Source organism: Colletotrichum phormii (genome assembly GCF_030913505.1).
Source record: "Colletotrichum phormii strain CBS 102054 chromosome Unknown BDP81scaffold_7, whole genome shotgun sequence".
In the NCBI taxonomy this organism is placed as follows: Eukaryota; Fungi; Ascomycota; class Sordariomycetes; order Glomerellales; family Glomerellaceae; genus Colletotrichum; species Colletotrichum phormii.
Genome location: NW_026851449.1, coordinates 870,408 through 895,668, shown reverse-complemented (window position 1 = coordinate 895,668; position 25,261 = coordinate 870,408). Strand labels below are relative to the sequence as shown.

Here is a 25,261-nt window from a genome sequence, read left to right as displayed (position 1 = left end):
CTTTCCGGATGGGGGTGGCAGTAAAAAAAACTCGCACCTTCTTTCCGGATCACACTCACTTTTGCCTTCTTTCACCTCGCTCTGGGCACTCTCCGCGGCAGCTTTTGGGGGGGGTGGCCACGGTGCCACGGTGCGTGCTCGGCTCAAATTGGGCGCAGGCCGTCTGGTTGCCACGCTGCTGTGTGGACTGTGGAGAAGGTGCTGAGGAACAGGGTCGACCAGAGTGGGGCTCCTCGGCTATGACGAAGGCGACGGCGGGCCAACGGACGAATCAGCGAGATTGGATTATTTTTCACTCAGCAGCAAAGAGCAGCAACGAGACTGGAGTGGGGCTCTTTTTCTTCACTTTCACGGGAACAACGACGACCTCAGGAAAGTACCTTCCGAATGTACCCCCCATTCTGTCCCATTCCCCCTGCTCCGTATCGCAGTCTTCCCTGCTCTTGCCTGCTACATTGCGGAGACCTTGCACCGCAACTGCTCAGTGCTCAGAGGTAATAACCCCCTGTCCAAAGCCACATGTACCATTTCTCGAGTCTTTTTTTCTTCTTTTTTTTCCCTCTGCATCCCCCTCGCTCACGACCTTTGCATTTGTATCGCTGTTTCGGCCGGCCCCTCTCTATCGCGCACAGATTTCATACGCATCTCCATCTCACGGTGTGAAGTGTATTCGTACTGATTCTTGATCAATGTTCATCCACCGACTGATTTGCCTCACCAGGCGACCGATGGTTGGCCTGTTGCAGGATCGAGACGAAGGCAACGGCAAAATAGGTACAAGCATCTACAGAGAAACCAATGAGCCGGGGCATGACATGAACAGGACCAAGTGCCTCGGACGGATAGGGCGTACGGCAACGGCGCATAGCGAATAGTTAGACGCCCAGCGAAAGGAATCGAGGTGCAAAAACATCACTGATAAACATTCCCACGACATCTGTTTGCGCTGCATGCCGTCACCCTGAGCTGGTTGGTACACTTGTTACCCCAATTCTTGGCCTCTCTGGAATGTGGTCACAGTCCCGTTCATCCGTCTTGACTTGGACTTTCGCTATGAGAACGGGAGCATCATGCACAATTCAATTGACAGCATGTGTCCGCGCCTATACACTACCTTACCTTGGTCCGACCGCCCGCCCGTCCGCTCATCCATCACACACGAAGACGGCCGATCAAGAAGCAGAAGAGAACAGACTGGACTTTGTCCGTCTCATGTCAGGTTCCGCCCGGAGACGAGGCTAATCCCCATGAAGACGGGTGTGCTCACTCCAGACCCCGGGGCTACCGCTGCTGCAGCACTGGGCTGCGAGTCTGCGACGACCCGACCGCATCGCTCCTCACGTTGCCTCCACATGTGAAGATTTGTACCTGGAGCAAGGTTCCCTACCACGCATACTCTGTTCTTGAGGTACCGACGGATACGTGCTGCCTTACCCGACAACGCCGGCCACCACCCGCCTGCCCGGCCTTTTCTTCTTCCTGCGTCAAGCTATGGATATCCGGACTTTGAGCGACCACGACAAGGCTCTCCGTTTCTTCCCCACGCGGCTGGACAACGTCCATCGCATACGACCAGGACAAGCCCAGAGAGCCCAGGACAGCTCCATGCGGAGAAATCTGAGGTCGCGACTCGCGAGGGCGTAGATTTCAGTCGCAAGGGCCTCGTCTCAGACTTTTGCAATACAGTCTGCATCTCGTTCAGGGCTGCAGAAGCCAGAGTCATGTTGCGAAAACTCTGGCCGCTGAGAGGTACCTGATACTGTTGTACACGGCTGTCATTGGGCGATTGGATAGTGCTACCTCGCTGTAGACCTGGAGCTCCCGTCCAGCCGGCTCGGTTCCTGTCAGTTCAGCAACGCGCAGGATGGCTACAGATTAAAGGTACCTCCTTATTAAGGCTTGAGGTACTTGTGGCTAGGCGTCGAGCCAAAATCGTCAACATCTGGTCCAGCCACGCATCTTGGAGACTGTTTCACCGACCCCGCGACACAACCTCGATCCAAGAGAATTATGCTACCGGCATGGTACAAGAAAAGTCCCGCAATGGGGAATTGAAACGGTTCGTTGCGAAATCATTCCGGGCGTCACGAGTCCAGACTCCACGACAGCTATAGCCTGTGGCATGCGGCGGCTCCTGTTAAGGTGTCCTCATGTCGCCGTGACGGAATAAGCCATCGCAAATACCTAGTCCAGGCAGATTATTATCATGTACCGGTTTCTCCTGCACTAACGTGCGGTACCTCGGATGTTTGGGGTCTGCGTTGATTACGGCGTCCAATCATCAGGGGCAATTACAATATCACCAAAATTTCCTGGTCTGGAGACGTTGTTTTGGTGTAATTTTTATTTCACTCAAGCCTGCAAAACCGGGGGCCTGCGGCCGGGGGTGTCTCCTCCTTTGGTGGGGGGGCCCTTCTCCTGGTGGAGAATCTGGGAGGCTGGGACAGCCTCCATTGATTCCCCCTCTGTGGATTTACGGATACAAACCTCCTGTTCATTCTGGTGCTTCCGCCCGCGGTAGTGGAGCTCAAGCTGGCTCGGAAAGCCTTCGGTCGCAAGCTGACCAGCTCGCAGTTCCGGATTCGCCCTCGGTCGTCGCAGGAGTTATGATAGGCGATACTCCCCAACACCCGAGCCCACGCCCGAGCTCGTCGCTTAACATCCTCACGATGCTGATTGCTCTGCATTACTACAAAAGCGGCCCCCCCCCCCCCGCCCTTACCATAACTGATGGCTTTCCTGAGGTTCCCCAGAGAGTCTACGGCCATCGTCCGCAAGGACCGGCGCAGCGGCGCTTTTGCTCTACTTAGCGGCTTTGCCTCGGCCATCCCGTGTAATCAGCCGTTCTTACACTATTCGTGGTTGGCCAGAAGGATATGGCCGGATGATGCTATCGTGGCATTTCTTGCGACCGTCGACGACTACAAACTGCTACCAGAGTATGCAACTGTCGAGCTGACCCATCCAGGCGTTTCTACAACTTACGACCTTCCTCACCGAGCAAGCGCTCTGCCAGGGTCCTCGGTCTGCGGCTCTCATCGATGCTCGCGATCGCGATCTCGATCTCTGTTTTGATTCTTATCAACTGCGGTACGCATGCCCGTAAACACCGTGCATTGGCATTGCGCACTGATTCTTTCACTGTCTTCCGGAACTCTTCGAGCACGTGATCCGAGTATCCTAGAAAATCGGAAGCCAGGCGGCAGCGGGTGCTATGGACTGGGACGATCACGTGAGCGAGACACGGCAGTACGTACTTACAAAACTGACCTGCAGAACCACGATCCAATCATGCTTGATCTCGAGTTCCTCATGCCCGCTAGGTTGACAAGACCCCTAAAAAGGATCGGATTTGACAATCAGTCAACTGACCATCTGAGGGGAACACACCGCATTAGAATGACTATGCAACTCTCGACAACACGAGCGCATGTGATGGCATGCGGTGAGCCTTCATTTGCATTTCAAACATCATGTTCCGTCAGCTTCTCTCTATGTTAAACTGAGCGCAAGGGATCAACCAGCAAACGTGAGAGTGAGAGTTTGACGGTTGCGTTGGAAAATGACGTCAGCGTAGTAAGGTAGTGTCAGCAGGGGACCAGACACGGGCCGAGTCTGCTATCACAACTGCAGAAAGGTCGCAACAACTTGCTCCGAGATGCAGCGTGAAGAGATGTCTTGGCACTTCCAGGCGGATGAGATGTAGTAGAACAATTCGAGAAATCATGGGTATGTGGTATATCGGGGTATCACGCGGCCCCACGATGGGGAGCGGGCAGATCAAGCGACGGGTTGGAGTAAGTGCCGGATTGACTCGTGCCAACTAGCCCACCCCAGGAAGAGGCATTGCGGACTTTTGTGCATATTGACGGTCACACTCTCAGTTCTGACGACCTGTCACCTCCCACGCTCCAAAAGGGAGGAGGATCCGAGGATGGAATATCTAGGGTGGTCCACGAGGGACGGTCAGAGGCCCCAAGACGCCTCAGCATTCGGCACTGGCTCGTGGTGCGGCGCTACCAGGCGGCAACCTCGCTGATACAATGATGGAATACCGTGGGATGAGGGTGGTTGTCTCAGCCCATGGGTTGTTTCGATGGGCAGTGGGTGTCGTGGAACGAACACACGTGTTGGAGTGCTGCAGCTCGATTGGCTACGGATTGAAGGTTGAAGCTTTCAGCCTTGTGGGCTGGCCATCGTGCTCCGTGGATTAGTGCTGGAGATCTGTTATGGAGAATCGAAATGGGGGTGGACTCCGGAGGATATGCCATCCAGTGAGAGTTTCACCTCTGGCCAGGTCATGGACCTTGATGGTCTTGTTTGCGGTGTTTCCAGCGACCTGCGTGCGTGTAAGTTGTACGTACACGAAGGGGGGAAGGAAAGGGAAGGCGGGGAATCATGTTCCTTGCTGCATCGTCGTGTGAGGCAGTCGTGGCAGTGAAGGCATGAGGTGCCAATACCACGTTATGGCCATCGGAAGGAGCGGACAAACACATTAATAGTCATGCTGCTCCCGGGTTCAGAATGAAAGAAGCACCTGTTGATGTTGATGCTGCTTCCTTTCTCGCCAGTGCCACCATCACAGACCCTTCCTTTCCCCTGCCCAGCCCGTCAGTCAGCAGGGACATGCAACCATTGGACGCCACCGGACATCATCACTTTCCACTTGCAAAACCCGCCCATCAACTCTAACGCAAGCCCAGCGGTTGGCGTGCGGGAGGATCACCCCTCAAGTTCAACCGGTGTTATTTATTTAGGGTCACCGACCAGCCGCGATTCCCTACCGTCTACATTCGGCGCCTACAGAGCAAGGTAGACCAGCTGGGTTGTTCCCAAGAGCTGTAACTGTGACGTGGACCCTTGCGCCCTCCCTTTCTTCTCTCTGTCTCCGAAGGTGTCATTGTGTGTAAGGTATTATTATACCTTGGGTACGGATAACGTCTCTCACTCTCACACTCTCACACATATTTGTACCTTACCGCTCACGTCTGGCAGCATTCCCAAAGGTGGTGTTCCAGCAATTCCAGCTGCCCGGTCCCCTGCTTACCGCCTCGCCCCAGCCCTGGAGCCCTGAAAAAAGCCCAGGTCACGGCCACGGCCAAGCCCAGAAAACCAGACTGTCGCTCGCGCTTCCATTTATTTTTCTACGGGGACAGCCAAAGCTCGCCCAGGGGAAAATCATGACTTAATAACCTTGAATTGGCCCCCCGTCTTCTTTCTCGCTCCCACTCTTGGTCTCTCCGAACACCCCCCGTTGCGACGGTCTCTTTCTCTCTCTCAAACAACAACATTCACCCCTTCAACCGGCTTGCCGTGCCCGCGTGCGTCAGAACCATAGAAACATCGAACCAGGTACCGCGCCTCTTCAGCTCCTCCCAGCAATGCGGTCTTTACCCGCAATAGTGGGCGCCGCCCTGCCTCTGCAGCTCGCCCTGCTCCAGCAGTTGTTCCTGCATGGCGTCATTGCGACACCTGTCGCCAGCGGGCAGCAACAAATCGTCATTGGCTCTGAGGTCGCAGACACAGTCGCTCAGGAAGGGTCTCGACGTCTAAGTGGAAAGTTTCTACACATTACTGGTAGGTTTGGATGCTACCCGACGACGCTCAGGCAAGGCAACATGAGGCGAACCGCTCTCTGCTTGCTGCCAGACATGGGACGACGCCAAAAGCTAATGACTGTTGTGCTCTCGTAGACTTCCACCCCGATCAATTCTACAAAACCCACTCCTCCACCGAAGAAGGCGTCGCGTGCCATTCAGGCGATGGACCCGCCGGCTACTATGGCGCAGAAACGTCCGACTGCGATACGCCGTCTTCCCTCGTAAACGCGACCTTTGACTGGATCGCCGCGAATATTGCAGATGACATCGATTTCGTCATATGGACTGGCGACTCTGCGCGCCACGACAGCGATGAGAGCATTCCTCGTAGCCCGAGCCAGGTGCTCGGCACAAATCGATGGATCGCCGACAAGTTTGCGGAAACGTTTGGTGACCCAAAGGACCCCACGAAAATGGCAGTACCTGTAATTCCAACATTTGGAAATAACGATATCCTACCGCATAACATCCTCCTGCCAGGGCCCAACAAGTGGTTAGGATACTATGCCGAGATCTGGAAGCGCTTTATCCCCGAGGAGCAGCGCCACTCTTTCGAGTTTGGCGGTTGGTTCTACACCGAGGTCATTCCCAAGAAGCTCGCCGTATTCAGTCTCAACACCTTGTACTTTTTCGACCGAAACGCCGGTGTCGATGACTGTCAGCAACCGTCCGAGCCAGGTTTTAAGCAAATGGAATGGCTTCGCGTGCAGCTGGAGTTCCTCCGCGAGCGCGGCATGAAGGCCATCCTCATGGGCCACGTGCCCCCGGCCCGGACCGACAGCAAGAAGAATTGGGATGAAACCTGCTGGCAAAAGTACAACCTGTGGATGCAGCAGTATCGGGATGTTGTCGTTGGTTCGCTTTATGGTCACATGAACATTGATCATTTCATTGTCCACGACACAAAGGAAATCGATATCAATATCTTGGGTGGGTTTGCGGTAGACGATGACGTCGGCCGCGAAGCTTTTGAGGATGACCTCGAAATTCAGTCGGCACAGGACTACCTCACGGAGTTGCGCGAAGGCTGGGCAAAGTTGCCAGCCGTCAACGTGAAAGCCCTTGAGGAAGACACTGTGGAATCGGACGCAAAGGGCAAGAAGGACAAGAAGAAGAAAAAGAAGAAGCCAGGAAAGGACTTGGGCGGCAAGTACGCAGAGCGATACCACCTCTCCCTTGTCGGCCCCAGTATCGTCCCCAACTACTTCCCCACACTCCGCGTCGTGGAGTACAACATTTCCGGCCTCGAGGATGCCGCGGTTTGGGCCGACTCGTTCACCGACGCCGTGCCTGCTCTATCGCTCCCATCAGACGATGACCCCGTCCACGAAGAATTGAAGCGCGAAATCGATGCAGCCAAGAATAAGAAGAAGGGCAACAAGGGCAAAAAGGGAAAGAAACCAACAAAACCCAAGGACCCCAACTTGGTCATCCCGCAGCCGCCGCCCGCAGGCACCGGCCCTGGCCCGGCATACGCTCCTCAACCCCTGACCTTCCTTGGATACACCCAGTATTTTGCGAACCTGACCTACCTCAACAACGACATGACGCACGAGAGCAAGGACGCATCCGGGAACAAGTGGCGCGACGGCATCCACAAGGACAAGGATCCCAAGTCCAAGAAGCCCAAGCCACGCCCCTTGGCGTTCGAGGTTGAGTACAGCACCTTTACCGACAAGATTTACAAGCTATCGGACTTGACCGTCCGCAGTTACGTCAAGCTGGCGAACCGCATCGCCAAGGAGAATGCTAAAAAAGGCAAAGGCAAGGCCCTTACTGAGGACTTTGAGGACGATGACGAAGACGAAGAAGAAGAGTCGTTAGATGAGCACAAGGAGGTGATTGAAGACGAAGAACACGAGGACGACGACGCAGACGATGACGAAGATGAAGATGAAGACGAAGACGTAGAAACAGAGAAGAAGAAGGGAAATAAAGGCAAGAAGGGTAAGAAGGGAGGAAAGAAGAAGAAGAAGAAGAAGAAGAAGAAGCACAACAAAGTGTGGCTGCATTTCCTAAAGCATGCGTTCATCAAGACGGTGCCCCAGAAGAAGCTGAAGAAGTTTTAGAGGGTGAGAGAGACGAAGCATGAGAGCTAGAAAGCGTGCGAGATGTTTGTTACTGGTCACTGATATATTTTGTTGTCATTGCAAGCTGCATTATAAGCATTTGCTAGACTTTTCGGAACCCGGGCATGGAGCTATGTATTTACAAGAAACAGAGGCGTTTTTTTTTGGGGGGGGTGGGGGGAGCATGGGCAAAGGGTAGCGAAATCTTTATGGGTTCTTTAGTTTCTTTCAGTTGTTAGGATTTCCGATTCGCTAGTAGACTCGGGGGTCATGTTTCTCTATGGCATTTTGCAAATCAAATCATGCCAGTTACCTTCCGTTTAAGAGGGGCTTCTGAACAATTGTTATACAAACCAGTTCCTTTTTCACGTTTACGCTTAAGTTTATTGCAACATGTCAAAATTGATACGTGAGGCGGAATAGAGACAATCATCTTTTTTTTGCAATTCATAAACTTTTGATGTCTAGCCGTGTTAAATCCCCAAAAAACCAAAGCATCAGGCGAGATATACATTACGTGTATACACCTCTCTCAGTCGCTATCGCTCTGCGCGGCAGGAGAATCAGAGAACCCATTCCACTCCTCCTCAGACTCCTCCTCCCCATCGTCACCACCACCACCATTCTTTGCACCCTCCTCATCCTCATCCTCATCCTCAATATCCAACGCGCCCGAGACATCCCACCGGTCCCCCTTGGCAGCGCGCCCGACGTACTTTACAAACCGCAGCGTGCCGCTGTCGCGCAGCACGAGCGTGAGCTTGTTCCACGCGGCGGCCTGGAAGAAGAGGATGTTGTCGTCGTCGCCCGACGACTTATAAATCGCCGCGTCCTCGTCCTCTTCGCCGTCGTCGCCTGCCATGTAGACTTCGTGTCCGCCGACTTCCGTCTCTTCTTCTGGTGCGGGAGGTGCGGGCTCGGCTTTGGCTTTGCCTTTTCCCTTGTTGCGCTTCTTTGATGCTTTGCCGTTAGGCTTTTCTACTTCCTCTCCTTCGGGCTTCTCTTCTTCCTCCTCTTCCTCGTCACCCCAGCCCTTGGACGGGGTAATACCAAGGTTGAACTCGAGACGTGGCTTCCCGTCGTGGCCCGTCGCGAGGGTATAATCCTGCCCGCGACGGAACCGGCGCGCGAGGAACTCGTGGTTCTCGACGACGGTGCCCGTGGCGACCTGCAGCCACTCGCGGAACTGCCGCGAGGGGAGCAAGTGGTCGAGCAGCTCCGTGAGCGGGTTCTCCTCGTGCGCGCTGCGCAGCTCGTCGGCGCCCGCGGGCTGCTGGTAGAGGAAGCGGTGCTTGTGCGGGGGTCGGGCGACGCGCCACGCCGACTTCTTCTCGATGGCGTCGCTGTCGTTGTCTGGGAGGGCGTGCTTGGAGGTCTCTTGGGATTCGATATACTCTTTCAATCTGGCGGAGAACTTTTTGGAGAGGATGTTGGAGAGGGTGATGCTCGAGTTCTCCTCAAAGTGCTCCGAGATTTGCTCCAGCGTGTCCGGAGTGAGGTACGTCGGCGCAATGTACTTTAACAAAAACTCGAGCCCGGCCTCGTCGAAGCCCTCGAGGCTGGCCTTGGGCTTATCCACTTTCACGGGCCGCGCCTGCGGGGTGTCGTGCTGGTCCGGGTTGCCCTGGAGCTGCATGAGACCCGAATTCTTGACCTGCTTCTCCTCGGCGCCCTCGACGTAGCCGTCCTCGCCAATCTGGGGGATGTGGAACCAGCCCGAGATGGCCATGCGGACGCGACCGCCCTCGGCCTCGAGCTGGGCTTTCGTCTCGGCGTGGTAGACCTCCTCGACGTCGTGGAAGGACTCGCCGGGCTGCACGGCGAAGAAGGAGAGCTGGTTCCACGCGGGCGGGATGACCTTGGTGTGATCCGGCGCGGGGCTCTTTGCAATCTCGCCGTCCTTGCCTTGTTGCTCGAGGACGGGGAACAGGCGCAGGGCGCCGCCCCACTCGGGCTTCCACGGCGTTTCCGGGTCGGTGAGGTAGAGGATGTAGCTGACCTTGCGGCTGCCAATGACGTCGTCGTGGCACAAGAGGTAGCAGCCGGGGGTGTAGACGTTGATGGCCATGTCGGTCTTGCGGCCGCTCAGGGGCCCGCAGCCGGTGATGTGGGAGACGTAGTCGCGAAAGGTCTCGGAGTAGATTGCGTCGCGGAGCGACAGCAGGCTCGGGAGCTTGGCGAGGGCGTCATCGTCGAGGCCGTCGAGGTTGGCGAGATCGCCCGACTGGTGGATCTTGTAAATGTCGGTTTCCTTGGGGGTGAAGGAGACGTTTTCGCGAATCTCGTCGCGGACGGAGCGCAGGAGGGCGTCGTCGACGAGGCCGTTGATGACGGAGTGCTTGTAGGGGCTCGATTCGGCGTACTGCTTCGTGTAGGCGTCGTGGACTTTCTTGTCAAAGAGACCCTTGCGGAATCTCGACTTTGCGACGTCGGCCGAGAGAGCTGCACGTGGTGCGAAGAAGGTTCGGTGTTAGTGACGACATCGGGGCAAAATAGTTGTTGAAGCGTGTTGTAGGGAATAGGTGGATGGCTAACTCGTCTTGGTCTTCTTCTTGGACGCTCTCTTGTCGTCAATTCGTGAACTGGCCTTGCGCTTCATCTTGGGCGATTGAGTGAGTAGGGATAACCCTTTGGAGGAAGAATTAGGGAGGAAAAGTTGTTGGCAGCCTCCCGGAATTTCAATATTTTGTGACGACCCAGCGCTGGGCTGTCTGTCGCTGATCGGAACCGAACGTGGGCTGAGGTCCCACATAAAGTTTTTCTCTCAGCAGCTGTTTTCGCGCCAAATCGTCCCATGGGCTTAGCACCCGTCCCACCGTTGGCCCCTGCAAAGCTTGCAAAGCTGCCTCTCTACGAGTCTTACGCTCAGCAGATGGCGGGGGCACTTTAACGGTCGGGAGAGCTCCTTGGTACACCGCCGTCCGTCCAGTGCCGGCGTGGCCAATGATCAAATCTGGCAAATGAGTTGGCTCTCTCTCCAAATAATTGGATTGTACAGAAACTCATCCGCATGACGGTGCAAGCGCCGGTTGCTTCGCTCTCCTGCGCACCCATTGAGTACCGCCAGCCTGATGAGGGGACAGCCAATGCCGGTGTTCAGATACATCAGACATGCACCATTTGCTCCTGGCGCTTGAGACTTGCATGAGCGACGTCTTGTATCAGAAGCAACGCATTAAATGGTGGGTGGGAGTCTAATAAGCGGCAGCCACCTCAACTCAACTTCTCCCTATTCCCTCCCAATCATTGGTAGATTAGGCACCATTCCCTCTGGTCAAAGGAAACCATAATCAAGGATTGGAGATAAAAAAAAGTGTGCGACGGCGCTTGGCATCGGAGGTTCCCTCACCCAAAACCCGGAAGGAGGATGGCACGGCGGGCGGGCAAGCTTCGGGCGAGCCGGGCCCAACCGCCGAACCCCGCGCCCCATATTTCCATCTTCGTGCTGCCCGCCCGCTCGCTCGCTTGCCCCTCAATCGGTCAGACGGTCTGTCCTCCCCCCGCCAGCCAGCACTTTGCCCGCAAAACGTCATGCATCCACGGAACACTATCCGTAGATCAATTGGCTTTTCCCAAATTGCGGGCTTCCTAAGCCGCTTCACTTCTCGATTGGGCAGTTCCCTAATCATCTGAACCCAGCACTTTACGTCCATTACGCCCTGCCCCGCAGCTGCTATCGTAATCTCACCTCTTTAATACTCGGTCTCGTTCCAATCACGATAGCTTCATTTTCTTTTCGCTTTCTTGAGTGTTTATGTGATTATTTCCTACGAGAATCCCATTTAGCTTATACATCTTCAGCCAGAAAGCATTCGATATGGCGTCCCAGATAGACATCGCTGCTGTGAGAAGCAAGTTCCCTGCCCTGAGCCAAGACCAAGTCTTCTTCGATAATGCAGGCGGAAGTCAGACGCTGGGCACAGTCATTGAGTCGTATGTCACCGAACACTCTCAAGCTCCTATTTCGAGACATCACTCACACAACGACTCAGCATCCGGGACTATCTCACACAAAGCAACGTCCAGCTAGGCGCCTCTTACAAAGTCGGCCAGAAGGCGACGGCCTCCTACGGCGAAGGCTACCAGGCCGGCGCAAAGTACATCAACGCATCCCCTGACGAAATCGGTAACACGACAACCATTCCACATTCTCTCTTTGACAAAAAACCTTCTAACCTAAGGGGTACCCCAGTCTTTGGAGCTTCGACAACCCAGCTCTTCCGCAACCTCTCCCACACCCTCACCTTCTCCAAAGGCGACGAAATCGTCATATCAGCAGTCGACCACGAAGCCAACATCGCCTCCTGGGTCGACCTCGCCGCCCGCCAACAACTCGAGCTCAAATGGTGGAAGCCCGCCTCCGCCACAAACCCAAAACTCACCGCAGAGAACCTGAAGCCGTTACTCTCCGACAAGACCCGCCTCGTAACCCTCACGCACGCAAGCAACATCCTAGGCACCATCCACGACGTCGCCTCCGTAGCCTCCCTCGTGCACTCGTCCAACCCCAAAGGCCTCGTCTGCGTCGACGGCGTAGCCTACGCCCCGCACCGCCCCGTCGACGTCAAAGCCCTCGGCGTCGACTTTTACGCCTTTTCGTGGTACAAAGTGTACGGCCCGCACACGGCCATGCTCTACGCGAGCCGCGCCGCGCAGGACGCCCACATGCGCTCGCTAGGCCACTTCTTCAACCCGGGCGAGTCCCTCGAGGGGAAGCTCGGGCTCGCGGGCGGTAGCTACGAGCTCGTCTCGGCCGTCCCGCGGGTCCTGGAGTACCTCGGCACGCCCGACTCCGAGGGTTGGAAGGGCAAGGTCGAGCAGGAGGAGCAGCTTCAGGCTACTCTGCTCGAGTATCTCAACGGCCGGGATGATGTGACGATTTACGGTGAGACGGATGCCGGTACCCACCGCCGTGTTCCGACGATTAGCTTCAGGGTGCAAGGATGGGGCACCAAAGAGCTCGTGAATGCCGTGGAAAATGGGTCCGAGTTTGCTTTCCGATGGGGCCACTTCTACTCGTACCGGCTAATCAAGGAGATTCTGCAACTCGATCCTGCCGACGGCATAATTCGGGTTAGTATGGTGCATTACAACAGTCGTAAGTCAAGTACACCTACTAGACCTGTCAGTAATGCTAATCAGTTGCAGTTGACGAAATCAAGGGGTTTATTGCGGTCCTGGATAAGGCACTGCAACAAAAGTCCAAATAGTAGTGTATAATGTGGTAGAATTAGGATTAGAAAGACCTGTAACTCCGGCATACCACCGGAAAGTTGCTGTCCGTCTGATATCTATATACGCTGAACATAAATCATGGCTCCCATAGCTTTTTATAGAGAACAAAAAAAAAAAAAAAAAAAAACCAACAAAAAAAGGAAAAGTCGTTAAAACGTGGCCGTGAGAGGGAAAAAAAAAAGTCGGAGGTTTGGTGCAGTGGGGACTCGGATACCGAATCTCTAGAGCTTGCCGGTCTTCTTCTCGACGGCTTGTCTGAGGACCTTAATGACCTCTGCGGGGTCCTGGGCACCAAAGACAGCGCTGCCCGCAACGATGACATTGGCGCCCGCGTCGGCAGCCTGGCCGACGGTGGCACCGGTCAGGCCGCCGTCGACCTCAATGTTGAGCTCCGGGTACCGCTCGCGGAGGGCCTGGACCTTGGGCAGCTCAGAGGCCATGAATTTCTGTCCGCCGAAACCGGGCTCGACTGTCATGATCAGGACCATCTGTGTTGTGGAGAGAACCCCTGTCAGCCTAATGCGCCTTCGCGGAGACCCCGTTTTGGTGGTGTGTGTAACAGCTGCTCGTAAAAAAATAAATAAGGGCTGGAATGGGTAACTCACGTCTGGTCTCTCGAGTGGATCTTCACTCTCGAGGAGCTCCCACACAACGTCGACCGAGGTTGCGGGCTTCAGAGCGACTCCGGCTAATATGCCTTGCTCGTGGATGTAGCGGATCAGGGCGCGGGGGTTCGTCTTCTCATCGGATTGGACCTCTGGGTTGTCGGAGTCGGAGGAAAATGCGGCCTCGTAGTGGAAGCAGTACAGGTCTGCGCCAGCATCCTTCATGCCCTTGACCCATTTCTTGGGCTAAATCGACGCATGCGTTAGTAGACTTGTTGTGATATGCCGGGATACCGCAAATGGACTTTCGGCGGCGCCAAAAAACATGAGCCCAGGGTGAAGGGAAAGCAATTACCTCGGAAACCATCATATGACAGTCAAATGTGCCCTTTCCCCATGTCTCGATAGGCTTCTCGACATGGCCTCTGATCTTGGCAACAACACCGGGTCCCCATGAAATGTTGGGTACAAAGTGGCCGTCCCTAGAAAACCATATAAGTTAGCCACGGCTCGGCTCGGATATGTGAACAATTCCTTTGCGACCGGCTTTCCAAAAAAAGCGGTCGCAAGATGCTTGTGTGCTGATTTTTTTTTTTCCCTGGCGGGGTATGGTCTCCGTACATAATATCGACGTGAAGCCAGTCAGCGCCTTGCTCTATGGTCTTGGAGCACGCATGGCCAAAGTGGCCAAAGTCGGCCGCGAGAATCGACGGAGCTATGATTGCCTTGGGTGCCATTTTGCAAGTAGGCAACGAATACAGAGGGAGAGAAAGCTGTTTCGTTTGTGTGCGCGTGTGTGTGTCTTTTGTGGTGGTTAGAGAAGAGGGAAAAAGGGAGGTGTGCGTGGGCGGCGGATGCGAAGAGCGGGTGTGTCTGGTTTTGTTCGTGGGCACTGAACGGCTCTTCGGCGTTTGGAAAAGGGTTGGAGGGTACACGATCGGACATGCGACCGGAAGCTGTGGTAAGCTATGGACCCTGAACCACGAGAGCTCTTTCGGGTGGAGTTTCTGTTGGGATCTTCCCACATTGTGGGATATTCTGGGATCTAGAATCACTAATAACTGAGGGGTCGCAGTCGCGCCACCCCACGCCAAACGTCAACCCCGCCGGGCACGTACCGCCCGTATGATAAGCTCCGGAGTACATAACGCACCCCTTATTTTAGGTACCTCCCTTCCTAAGCATAGCTCCACCCGTCCCATTACCCTTCCCATTGGGCTGGCTAGCTGGAAAATTCAAGAGATGGGGGCCGACCGACCCCTGACGTTGCCCGAATGTCATGATGGGCCTCGCCGCCTCGGGTGATTATCCGCCGCGGCGGATTTGCGGTCACCTGTATCCGCACCATCGTACGCCTCCGTGGCCCTCCCCGGAACCGAAGAAGCATCCCACGATGCTCATCAATGGTGTTGTGCCTTGGCTCCGCGTCATAGTGTCCTGCTCGACTGATCATCACCGTATGGCGTGTTCCATCCACAAACTCGAGATATCCACAGACACACGTCGCGATTTCGGCCGAGAGCGTATGCCAACGAAAAAAAACAATGGAATATGCGGGCACGACCCCTGGTCCACTCTAAACTGCCTGGGTAATGCTGTCGCCCGTTTATACATACACAGAGCCTGGACCAATAGCCCTACTATTCGTGCTCCCGAAACAAACTTAGTTGTCGAAGCTGTACTTCAACCAGCCACCCAATGCCTTCAAACTCTCCCAACGGACATTCTCGTCGGATTCTCCCATTAGCTCCATGACTCTGGTCTTCAGACCAAGCTTCTCCAGCTTATATCTCATCTCAGGCACCTCCTTAACCAAGGCTCCAACATCGTTGCATGCAATAGCGAGGACTGCCTTGTCGTTCTCCCACGGCTTCTTCATGATCTCGGCGAGCTGGCGCGCAATTGCTCCGTTCTCGTGCTCCAAAATCTTGCGCGCATTCTCAGCCCAGAATACCTGGCTTCTGTGAGGTGGTGACCATCGGAGGTGACCAGACTCGACCTCAGCAACGTATTCGTCAAAAGTCGTCTTCGTCTTGGTATACTCCTCAAGAAGTTCCTTGAGACTTTGTGCATCCTCGAGCAGGTCAGGGTCTGTCAGGTGACGGCCGCTCAGGTTATCGAGGAGCGCAGGTAGTCGCGCAAGGACTGCGGTAGGGAGGAGTGACTTCTGGTTCTTGCTGAGCAAGTTGAAGAGGGTAGAAACAACCAATCGGGTCGTCTTCTCCTTCGGAGACAAGCGCAAAAGCTGGGTGTACAGTAGGACAATATCGTACTCGCTAAACATGATTAGTTTGTGGGAGCCATACGACTGGAGTTGTACTTACTCATTAAGCTCGTCACCAATATCTTCTGCTTCGAAGCTCATTTGCCAGATTACCAGGAGCACGTGGTACAGCAGTTGCAAGCCAACACCGCCGCCAAGCGAACCCTCGAATCCGGCGTTTCTTGTGGGTGCGGTACCACTCCATATGCTTGCCGAAGAGCTGCCGTTGCTACCAATGCCAGCCGCCGTTCTGAGGATATCAATCAGGGGCGCAATCGTCTCGCTTCTTTGATTCCAGAATTGTTGTCTCGCGGCGTGTCCGAAGAGAATGGAGGAGTACTCCTGGACCGCGATATCTTGAAGGCCTGCATCAGAACTCTTCGCGAGGCCAGAGAGGTAGGAGAGGAGCACGGGGATGGCGTTTCGGGTCGCCTGCGATTCGTTCAACGAGAGCGACATGAGCTTGGTCAGGGCCGTCGATGTAAGCAGCGGGATAGGGTCCTCGGTGTTGTTCGAGTGGGCGAGCAAAGGTAGGAAGTGCTTGTAGGGGTCGGTGTTTTTGAAAATAGCCTTTGAGAGTGACGGTACACCTATTTGGAAAGACGACAGCATTAGCGGGGGTTGAGGCATATGAAGGAATCGTCGAGGTAGATCAAGATCAATCTCCAGGGGAACTAGGGCGGAATAGGGAGATTCTGGCCAAAGTAATGAATTGTCGATTTAGAGGGATGGTATAGAACATACTGGGCAAGAGGTCCGCCAAGAGGACGAGGATATACTGGACGACATTGGCTTGCTTGCCGGCGGACTCGAGCACCGAGGGCTTTCCAGATTCGCCAACAAAGAGGGAGCGGTAGCCATCTAGGTCTCCTTCAACAATATCCTTTCTAGCCTCGGGTTTCTTCGCCTTATCGACAGCGCGGATGCGGGCCAGGTGGTCCTCTGTGATGGTGCCTGCTCTAACAGCGCCATCCCAGGGGATTGGCCGCTGGCGGATGTTGTTCTGCAGCGAGGCCAGATAGGTGGGAGGATCGAGAGACATGGCGGCGAGTCGAGGGAAGTAGCGACCCGGGCGGCTTTCTTTGATTGAAGATTCACCTGTGTCGCCGAGGGAAGGGTTGGGGATGGACGGCGTGGATGGAATCGAAGGTGCTGAGGGTCGCAGGTCGTTGCGGCGGGAAGCTGTCTGACGAACGTAATGCTCTCAAGCCGCAGCCGCAGGCCCGCAGCCGCGCCCGCCCAGTTTTTGGGTCACTTCCTTACTCAAGTCACAGCGTCAGGCTGATGGCATCTGATTGGCTTGAGGTCCAGTTCTACACCAGCCACAAGTGGCAGCTCCATTTGATCCACCAAAGCTATGTTCAGCCAATGAGATCAACTCAATCGATCGAGCGTTGCGGCGGTGCACATTCCCCAATTACCACCTCCACTCGAATCCATCCCAAAGCTTGGCTCATTGCCTCTTACACACTCTGTTGCTCCAAATAGCACTACGGCCCAGTTGCCCCGGTTCCCAACCACCCTATTTCTCCAAGTGCAGCTATCGTTGATACTCAGCTCGCCAGATGAAGCTGAACACCGCTTGACTTTCCTTTTCCCCTTTACGGAGTACATACATGACCCTTGTTCGCAAGACTGGCGCACGCCAATATGCAAGGCACATACGGAAAGAGGTCCCTTGAATCTTAAAAAGGCGTCACTAGCCTGGACATCACGGCCTACTTGGTGATGGCCCTTGGGTGCCGCGGGGTCCCATCCCGCCGGCCAGACTCACTTGCACTTGATGCCGTCAAAGTTGCGGAACCCACGGACTGACACCTGCCGAGATGTCGTCGTGGTTCCAGAAGCCAGCGCAAAAGCTGTCATTGCGCTGCCAATCTGCCCTATACGAGTCAAAGACCGTTTCCTCTGCCTTGGACCTTCTGTCGCGAGAGGTCATGGCCGCTTCACTAGGCCCGAGGTAGATGAGACTAATGTGACAGCGCGGAAATGAGCATGATCTCATTGAAGCAGCTCACGATAGGCTAACGAGCGTTCCTGCCAATGATTGCAAGGCACCAACTGGTAAGAGTAAGCCCGGATCGACTGCTTCTGGCAACCGGCCAAGAACAAGCCTGCGAAACGGTACCTGACCTGACGGGGCCCGGCGGGAGTGACAAACGGCGGGCAGGGCAAACAATCGCTCCTGTTGCTGCCGTGAGTGCCCTGCTGTTGGAACAGGCTTTCTCTGCCTATCGATTGTCGTCCAGTGGACGGACCGACTCCTGCAGGTAAACAAGTGGGAACCAGGCGCTCTCGGCCGGGCCAGTCACGAACGTCTTCGTACCATCGTAAGTAGCGAGTAGCGACCCGTTTCTGCCAACTCATACAGGCATCTCCCCGCACTGGGCCACTTATAACCCTCGTCAGTTCCGGGTGTCTTGGTCTAAGTGAAGGGGGAACCACGTCTCGGCGCCCGATCTTCAGGAACAAGAACAGAAAAAGAACCACCAAGTGTGACGGAATCGCGCACTCAAGAGGAATCTTCAGAACCACCCTCGTCAGAGATTGGCCAGAAACTAATCGGTGAAGCTAGATCCCTGCGGAACTTTGCATTATTTGAGGGTGGTGTTGTGGGTGTGGGTGCGCCTGGTGACAGCGGCAGCAAAATCAAGAGGTTGGACTCCAAGGAGGTTGGGAATCGACCCGCGCGACGGGCAAGAAAAAAAAAGACAATCCCACTGCCCAAACCAAGTAATACGACACTCCCGTCCGTCAGCGCCTTCTCAACTTCTCCCTCTCTCTTAAATCAGACTTACCTGCAGGTTTCATTCTTCCCGACTTCTTGGTTCCTTCTTTCCATCTAATCCAAGAAACACCACATTCCAAGCTCTCAGTCCCTGCCGATACGTCTGCACACTAACAGGCTAGGCCGGCCAGCTCACACCTCTCACTCAATCACACCTCGACCATACCACCAGCCTACCCTCCCTCTTCTTCTCGTCCCCCGCCAACCATTAATACCTCATTCTACCGCTGCAACATTCCTCACTCTCACAATCTTTGAGGCGCCCACGAGGCTACGAACCAAGACAAGACCTCTCGACATCCCCATTGACCTGACAAGACCGGCAATTGTGGAGAGAGCCGACTTACATTCTCAAATCGCCGTCTTCCCGGCCTCGCGCATTCCTGGCAATTGACGACACCGACCAGCCAGAGGAAAAATGACACGGCGCAAGCAGTCGGCGGCGGCCCCTCTGGTCGCCGGCCTTCTTCTCTTGGTGTCCGCCCCCACTCCGGTGTTCGCCCACCCTTATCCTCTCCAAAATATCGCAAACAACCTCTTTTACAACCTTGGCGATCAGTTTATGAAGCGCGATTGCGTTCAGCGTTGCGGAGCCGACTCCCAGTACTGCTGTGGATCTGGAGAGCAGTGTTACACCGTGAACAACATCGCTGGCTGCAGCACCGTGAGCGGAGGTGGAGGCTACGGCATTTACACCACGACATGGACTGAGACGAATACCTTTACCAGCACAATTTCGACAAACTGGCCTGCTGCGACAACAACGGCAGCTGGAGGAGGCACGGGGGCCACCTGTGTCCCTCAGAGTGATGGAGAGACGGCCTGTGGCAGCATTTGCTGCGCCAACTACCAGTACTGTGCCTACTCGGGGCAATGCGCTCAGCGCGATGGCTGGGGCGGAGGTGTCACCACAATCACATCGGGAGGCCAGACAATCACCACCCAGTACTCCGCTCCCTACCGCATCACGAGCACCAGAGCCACCGGCACCGCTGCCTCGGCAACCAGCACTGGCACAGTCGTTCCCATCACCGACGAGGGCACTGGCGGAGGATTAAGCGGCGGCGCCATCGCTGGTATTGTCATCGGCACGCTTGCAGGTCTCGGTCTTCTGATGCTGCTCTGCTTCTGCTGCATCGCCCGCGGTCTGTGGGGTCTCATCTTTGGCGGCAAGAAGAAGAAGGAGCACAGCCGCGAACGAGTTGAGGTTGTTGAGGAGAGATACTCGCGTCACGGTAGCCGCATGCCCTCGGCCCACTCCGGTCGCCCCTCTCACGGCGGCTGGTTCGCGGGCGGCGGCCGTCCCGCCCCGGCTGCCCGTCGCAAGGAAGAGAAGAAGGAAGGTGCCAAGTGGTTGGGCCTGGGAGCCGCCGCAGCGACCATGCTGGCGCTTCTGAACCTGAAGAAGGACAAGCCAAAGGCCAAGCCTAGGTCAAGCTACACCGACTCGTACTACTCGTACACGGGGACAAGTCCCAGTGAGTTGTCAAGGGATTCTCGGGATCGATCGGATCTGACGTCCTACCTAGGCAGCTCTAGCTCGGGTGGAAGAACTCACCGCACCGGCCACACACGCGGCACACACACGACGCGCCACTCACGGAGGTAGCACCCCAAGTTCTTTCTCAACCTCGGTTGAATTGCATATGCTGTCGGCCGCCTTCTTTACAAGATGACTGAAGCCCCGAACATGCTTTGATCGTACATAAAATTGGTATCATTGCTTTCTATTTTTCTTTTGGCGTTAAAGGGGGAAATCATAATCCCGCCGAGCTTTTGAAAGCACGGCGATGAGATACTACAAGGCACGAGAGACGAGACATTCGGCGACGAAGGGGGAAATGAAAGATTGACGAGAGATATAAAAACTGGGTGGAGTGTGACGAAGAGAGGAGGCTTGGAAATGACCACCAGATGTGGAACGGGAGGAGGATCATCTCTTTGGACATTTGAGCGTTTCCTACTTCACTTTCCTTGGCGTGGCTCACTTTGTCTACCCATCCCCCAAACCTGCATAGCATGTACGATGTTCAGAACGATTTGATGGCATAGACGAAACTTCTCGACGCCCTTAATGCATTGGAATGGAAACTAAATTTTCGATCGAACCTACGAAGTACTTACTACAAACTTGTTCACTGCCGTGCTGTTGATATTGTGTTGTTGATTCAAGCTCACTTGTGTACTGTAGCCACAATGCTGAAGCTTTCTCGGGGAAACCGTGTAAGAGTCGATGAGTTGAGATGAACATGCGGCGCTTGCGCACAGCGTGAGCGTTTGATCATGCACGGAACAAACCGAGTTTTCCATGTACGCTCTGTGTTTCCGAGTTTGGGCCGTCTGATGCGTCTGTCTCTGCGTGTGTGGCGGGTCTCTATGATTCCAAGTCTAAGAGTTGCGTTGCGAGGTTTCCACCTGGGGGGAGGAGGCCCTTGTGAAGGATATTTTTTTTTCTTTCCTCGTGGAGCATGCCATGTGCCAACACAGACCGAATTCTGCTCTCTTTTCCTTCACATTCCCACTTTCACTAGTGGCCGGTTGGCCCAATGGCAAGGCGTCTGACTACGATTGCGTTTACCCTCGTTCGTCTAGGGCGAGGAAAACGTTGACAAAGTATCAGGAGATTCTGGGTTCGACCCCCAGGCTGGTCAATCTTTTTTGGGGGATTTGGGAGATGTTTGATGCCTTTTTGGACGTTCCTGTACCGAGTCTTGTGTGAACCAAGTTCGTTGCAGGTCGTTGATTTAATTGCTCAAAAATGAGAGAGAGGAATGGTTGTAATGTGTGGAGTAATGTAGACTGAGAGATCATCGTTGCGAAAAAATTGGTGATGTACCCGCCACGTTTGAAATTTTCACTGGGCGAGGGAGAGGGATTGATCGTCTACTTTGGATCATGATTGGTGTGATCAAATTTACTATCCTGACTTTAGGAATGGCGTGTAATGGTCTTGAAAATTTCGGCTAGCGATTAAAATAACTGCATTTTCCCCGACACACACACGCAGAAAGATTGTAGAAAGTCGCAGTTGAATTGCCTCCAGCTTTGTCTAGGAATTGACATTCACATGGCAGACATTGGAGGGAAGTTTTTACAAGCTGAAGTGGGTATCATTTCACCATGAAGAATTTCTCATGCGTAGGGTATATAGTAAGGTGTTGTTGGGATAAGCCGCTCGGAGATAGAGCAGGCAATGTCTTCTTGACTTTTGATGTGATTCATGGTAGCCCTGCGCTACACGATGCAAAGTAAAAATGGAACCCCGGCCACGCCAGTTGTGTGTGTAAGACCCAGAAACCCCATTTTGATTCTTTTGCATTTAGCCTCGAAAAACATTGACCTGTTTTGACCCTTTTTGTTTGGTGTTGCTCCCCTCCTCCGGCTCATACATCAATCAATACCTTCGTTTTTGTTTGATATCATCGAGAGGGATTTATACGTTTGATTGTGGGGAAAAGTGCATTTAAGACTCCTCCTCAACGTTGCCCTTCTCGGATACGTACATGCCGTCCAAGAACTTACGGATATCCTTGTTGCGGACCTTGCAGATCTGCTGGATATCGGCAGCGGACTGGGAGACAGCCTCGAGGGAGTTGCCGAAGAGGACGAGCTCGTCCTTCTGGGCCTTGGAGACCTCGACGTCGACGCCCTCGCGCATGATGACCTTGCGGACGAGCTTCTCGCCAATGAAGTTGCTGGGGTGAACATGTTAGCTTTGTTGTCTTTGTCATGTATCAGAGAGAATGCGACATACCGGATCTCGACCTCCCACAGACCAGTCTCGGAGTCCTTCTCCAGGTTGACGTTGATGGGGAAATGGGCGTAGACGTAGCGCATCTTGTACTTGAAGCCCTTGGTGACACCGACGATCAGGTTGTTGATGAGGGTGCGGACGGTGCGGAGGGTGGCAACGTTCTTTCTTGAGCCGTGGTGGATCTCAATGTTGATGGTGCCCTTAACCGGCTGGGAGAAGTTGACAGCCAAGTGGGACAGGTCCTTCACAAGCTTGCCTGGTGACAGGTGTTAGCCATATTGACTTGATGAGGGGCCCATGCCTCACCGCAGCCGTTGCGCTCTGCTTGCGCAGACTACAGACAGCGGGAGAAGGTGGTTCGCGATACGTTGGAGACGAAATCGCGACCGGAAGGAGAGGGGAGTTTTGTACTTACCACGGGGGCCCTCAACGGTGACGATGCGGGACTTGATATGAACCTTGACTGTTTGGAGAATCCAAGTCAGCATGCATTCGATTGCCTGCCACTACTGCTCCTTTCGAGCTCATCCACAGTCTAAAACTCTTCAACCCAAAAACCCAAATGTTGCTTTGTCCGCCTCCAAGCCTCCCCAATCCCTCTGCCATTTGTGATGTATGTGTTGTACTTTTGCGCCAGCAACCATGTTGCCATTGGCACCGAGGTTGCGACCATGACAGAGGAAGGGCGAGAGACTCGAAGGGCGAATGGCGACAGATAGGTGATATAGTATCGTGAAGTTCAAAACCCGGCGGAGCTCGCAGGGGGCCGCATCGTGGGGGAGGAGATTTTCGGTGTTTTTGTGTGCTCTCTCGATCGCCAAGAAGACGACGACGACGGCATTGCTTCACATACCATTCTCGGGAACCGTCAGGCTCTCTTGGGAGTGGATGTATCTCATCTTGACGTCGGGGGGGAGGAGGGCTGTCGGCTGGGCGATCTACTGGGCGACTGGTCGTTCGTTGGGCGATGAGGGACAATTCTTCAACTTGCAAAAAAGTTCCAAAGTCGGGGAGTCTGGCAGTCGCGATTCAATTTTCGGGTGTGGGGTGCAAAAGTTCTAGCGAGGGCTTGGGTGCACGTGAGGAAAAAAGGCATGGTCTGTGCGTAATTGGATTTCTGTTCGGCCGCCCGGCTTCCCGGAGCTGGTGGGGTAGGAAAGACCTGGACCGTCCGGAACACGGCCGCTGAGCTTCAGCCACAGATCCGGATGCACCAGCCGCAATCACTGAAGATGACTGCCTGGTCCAGTCACGTGCCAATGTCAGCCAATGGGGGGATCCATTCCCTACAGCTCCAATTGCTGCCCACTCTCGATAGCTGGGCTGGCGCAACTGGAGCAGCGCAAGCCGAGCGAGTGCACGTACAGATACAGATACGTCAGCCTTGAAGCTCCGCGACACCCCCTTCTCCGACGCCCCGATATCAATCCGACTTAATCTTACAACTTCCAGCGTCGACGGGCGACCGATCATTAGCCATTGGGACCGTGGATCCCCTTTCCCCTTTATATCCGAGCATCGAAACGACACAGTCGCGCGAGATCCGGGCATTCCCCCGCATAAGCCAACATGTCGTACTTCTTCTCAACCCCCGTCGACATCGACATTGTGCTAGAGGACGCCGACGAGCGGTCCATGGTCGATGTCAAGCTCGATAAGAACCGTCGCGAGAAGGCACCACTGTACATGGACGGCGAGTCCGTCAAGGGCGCCGTCACCATCAGACCCAAGGACGGCAAGCGACTAGAACACACCGGCATCAAGGTCCAATTCATCGGCACGATAGGTGATTTCCCAGAGCTCCCACTTCCTCGCTTCCCTCCTATTCTGACAACGTTCCTCGCGCAGAAATGTTCTTTGACCGCGGAAACCACTACGAATTCCTCTCCCTCGTCCAGGAGCTCGCGGCCCCGGGCGAGCTGCAGCACCCGCAGACGTTCGACTTCAACTTCAAAAACGTCGAGAAGCAGTACGAGTCGTACAACGGCATCAATGTCAAGCTGCGCTACTTTGTCCGCGTCACCGTCTCCCGCCGCATGGCCGACGTCATCCGCGAAAAGGACATTTGGGTCTACTCGTACCGCATACCCCCCGAGATGAACTCGTCCATCAAGATGGACGTCGGCATCGAGGACTGCCTCCACATTGAGTTCGAGTACTCCAAATCCAAATACCACCTAAAGGACGTCATCGTCGGGCGCATATACTTCCTGCTCGTCCGGCTCAAGATAAAACACATGGAGCTGTCCATCATCCGGAGGGAGACGACGGGCGCCGCGCCGAATCAGTATAATGAGAGCGAGACCCTGGTGCGGTTCGAGGTGAGTTTGCCCCCCGTAATGCTCCGTTCCAAATATCACGCGTACTGACTCTCGGCACAAGATCATGGACGGCTCGCCTTCGAGAGGAGAGACGATCCCCATCCGCCTCTTCCTCGGCGGCTTCGACCTGACGCCCACGTTTCGGGACGTGAACAAGAAGTTCTCCACCCGGTACTACCTCAGTCTCGTGCTCATCGACGAAGGCAAGTCACAAACCCAACCCAACCCCCATCTATGGTCATCTCTCTAGTCGGATCAAAGTAAGCTAACAACAGATCTCCAGATGCGCGGCGGTATTTCAAGCAGTCGGAAATCATCCTCTACCGCCAAGCCCCCGATGCCGCCGCCGGTCCTAACATGATCATGGCCGCCGCCCCCGAGAACCCAAAGTTGATGGGCCAGTCTGTTCAGGCATAGAAGTATCTGAAGAATGACGCCATGGTTTACAAGTAATGAGTTGTTGATGAACAAAGGGGGGGAAGGAAGGGGGGAGGTTATTATGTATGATGTGGCTGCTGCCAAATGAGGGAAAAAAAGTCCTCGTCAAGAACCGTCCCACGTAGTTTTAAGCATAGGTCACGGCGTTTGGGGTAAACAAAGCTGGGGTCTGCTGCACTGATACACAA

General features: G+C 54.7%; 10 protein-coding genes and 1 non-coding gene across 11 annotated transcripts; 7 read left to right on the top strand and 4 right to left on the bottom strand.

The window, feature by feature from the left end:
* The first annotated feature begins 577 nt into the window (after window positions 1-577).
* On the top strand, window positions 578-1,323 carry BDP81DRAFT_424485 (uncharacterized protein). The gene is made up of 2 exons (XM_060590139.1): window positions 578-666; window positions 722-1,323. Exon 2 carries the CDS (start codon window positions 1,009-1,011, stop codon window positions 1,240-1,242), a length of 234 nt encoding a protein of 77 aa, XP_060446835.1. The 5' UTR covers window positions 578-666; window positions 722-1,008; the 3' UTR covers window positions 1,243-1,323.
* A 1,704-nt stretch (window positions 1,324-3,027) lies between these two features.
* BDP81DRAFT_424481 (uncharacterized protein) lies at window positions 3,028-3,908 on the top strand. The gene has a single exon (XM_060590138.1). The coding sequence runs from the start codon at window positions 3,097-3,099 to the stop codon at window positions 3,499-3,501; it is 405 nt and encodes a 134-aa protein (XP_060446834.1). The 5' UTR covers window positions 3,028-3,096; the 3' UTR covers window positions 3,502-3,908.
* Window positions 3,909-5,381: 1,473 nt separating this feature from the next.
* BDP81DRAFT_392845 (Metallo-dependent phosphatase-like protein) lies at window positions 5,382-7,669 on the top strand (the record flags this gene model as incomplete). Its single annotated transcript, XM_060587758.1, has 2 exons — window positions 5,382-5,577; window positions 5,694-7,669. 2 exons carry the CDS (start codon window positions 5,382-5,384, stop codon window positions 7,667-7,669), a joined length of 2,172 nt encoding a protein of 723 aa, XP_060446833.1.
* A 532-nt stretch (window positions 7,670-8,201) lies between these two features.
* BDP81DRAFT_459945 (Oxoglutarate and iron-dependent oxygenase degradation C-term-domain-containing protein) lies at window positions 8,202-10,268 on the bottom strand (the record flags this gene model as incomplete). Its single annotated transcript, XM_060593600.1, has 2 exons — window positions 8,202-10,111; window positions 10,205-10,268. 2 exons carry the CDS (start codon window positions 10,266-10,268, stop codon window positions 8,202-8,204), a joined length of 1,974 nt encoding a protein of 657 aa, XP_060446832.1.
* Window positions 10,269-11,486: 1,218 nt separating this feature from the next.
* On the top strand, window positions 11,487-12,879 carry BDP81DRAFT_459944 (aminotransferase class-V; the record flags this gene model as incomplete). The annotated part of the gene is made up of 4 exons (XM_060593599.1): window positions 11,487-11,602; window positions 11,662-11,795; window positions 11,862-12,767; window positions 12,818-12,879. The coding sequence occupies 4 exons, from the start codon at window positions 11,487-11,489 to the stop codon at window positions 12,877-12,879; spliced, it is 1,218 nt and encodes a 405-aa protein (XP_060446831.1).
* Window positions 12,880-13,125: 246 nt separating this feature from the next.
* BDP81DRAFT_448304 (ribulose-phosphate 3-epimerase) lies at window positions 13,126-14,246 on the bottom strand (the record flags this gene model as incomplete). Its single annotated transcript, XM_060592279.1, has 4 exons — window positions 13,126-13,392; window positions 13,510-13,755; window positions 13,865-13,991; window positions 14,131-14,246. The coding sequence occupies 4 exons, from the start codon at window positions 14,244-14,246 to the stop codon at window positions 13,126-13,128; spliced, it is 756 nt and encodes a 251-aa protein (XP_060446830.1).
* Window positions 14,247-15,067: 821 nt separating this feature from the next.
* On the bottom strand, window positions 15,068-17,025 carry BDP81DRAFT_204016 (V-ATPase subunit H). The gene is made up of 3 exons (XM_060582581.1): window positions 16,517-17,025; window positions 15,834-16,362; window positions 15,068-15,785 (listed from the first exon to the last, which is right to left on the bottom strand). The coding sequence occupies exons 1-3, from the start codon at window positions 16,812-16,814 to the stop codon at window positions 15,173-15,175; spliced, it is 1,440 nt and encodes a 479-aa protein (XP_060446829.1). The 5' UTR covers window positions 16,815-17,025; the 3' UTR covers window positions 15,068-15,172.
* Window positions 17,026-18,978: 1,953 nt separating this feature from the next.
* BDP81DRAFT_448302 (uncharacterized protein) lies at window positions 18,979-20,169 on the top strand (the record flags this gene model as incomplete). The annotated part of the gene is made up of 1 exon (XM_060592278.1): window positions 18,979-20,169. The coding sequence occupies one exon, from the start codon at window positions 18,979-18,981 to the stop codon at window positions 20,167-20,169; it is 1,191 nt and encodes a 396-aa protein (XP_060446828.1).
* Window positions 20,170-21,092: 923 nt separating this feature from the next.
* Window positions 21,093-21,211, top strand: BDP81DRAFT_t136. Its single transcript has one exon. It is a non-coding gene; the product is annotated as a tRNA-Arg (tRNA).
* Window positions 21,212-22,023: 812 nt separating this feature from the next.
* BDP81DRAFT_316314 (ribosomal protein L6) lies at window positions 22,024-22,802 on the bottom strand (the record flags this gene model as incomplete). The annotated part of the gene is made up of 3 exons (XM_060584165.1): window positions 22,024-22,255; window positions 22,315-22,570; window positions 22,730-22,802. The coding sequence occupies 3 exons, from the start codon at window positions 22,800-22,802 to the stop codon at window positions 22,024-22,026; spliced, it is 561 nt and encodes a 186-aa protein (XP_060446827.1).
* An 860-nt stretch (window positions 22,803-23,662) lies between these two features.
* Window positions 23,663-25,158, top strand: BDP81DRAFT_203943 (vacuolar protein sorting-associated protein 26). The gene is made up of 4 exons (XM_060582580.1): window positions 23,663-24,100; window positions 24,163-24,635; window positions 24,697-24,838; window positions 24,919-25,158. The coding sequence occupies exons 1-4, from the start codon at window positions 23,884-23,886 to the stop codon at window positions 25,050-25,052; spliced, it is 966 nt and encodes a 321-aa protein (XP_060446826.1). The 5' UTR covers window positions 23,663-23,883; the 3' UTR covers window positions 25,053-25,158.
* The last annotated feature ends 103 nt before the right edge of the window (window positions 25,159-25,261 follow it).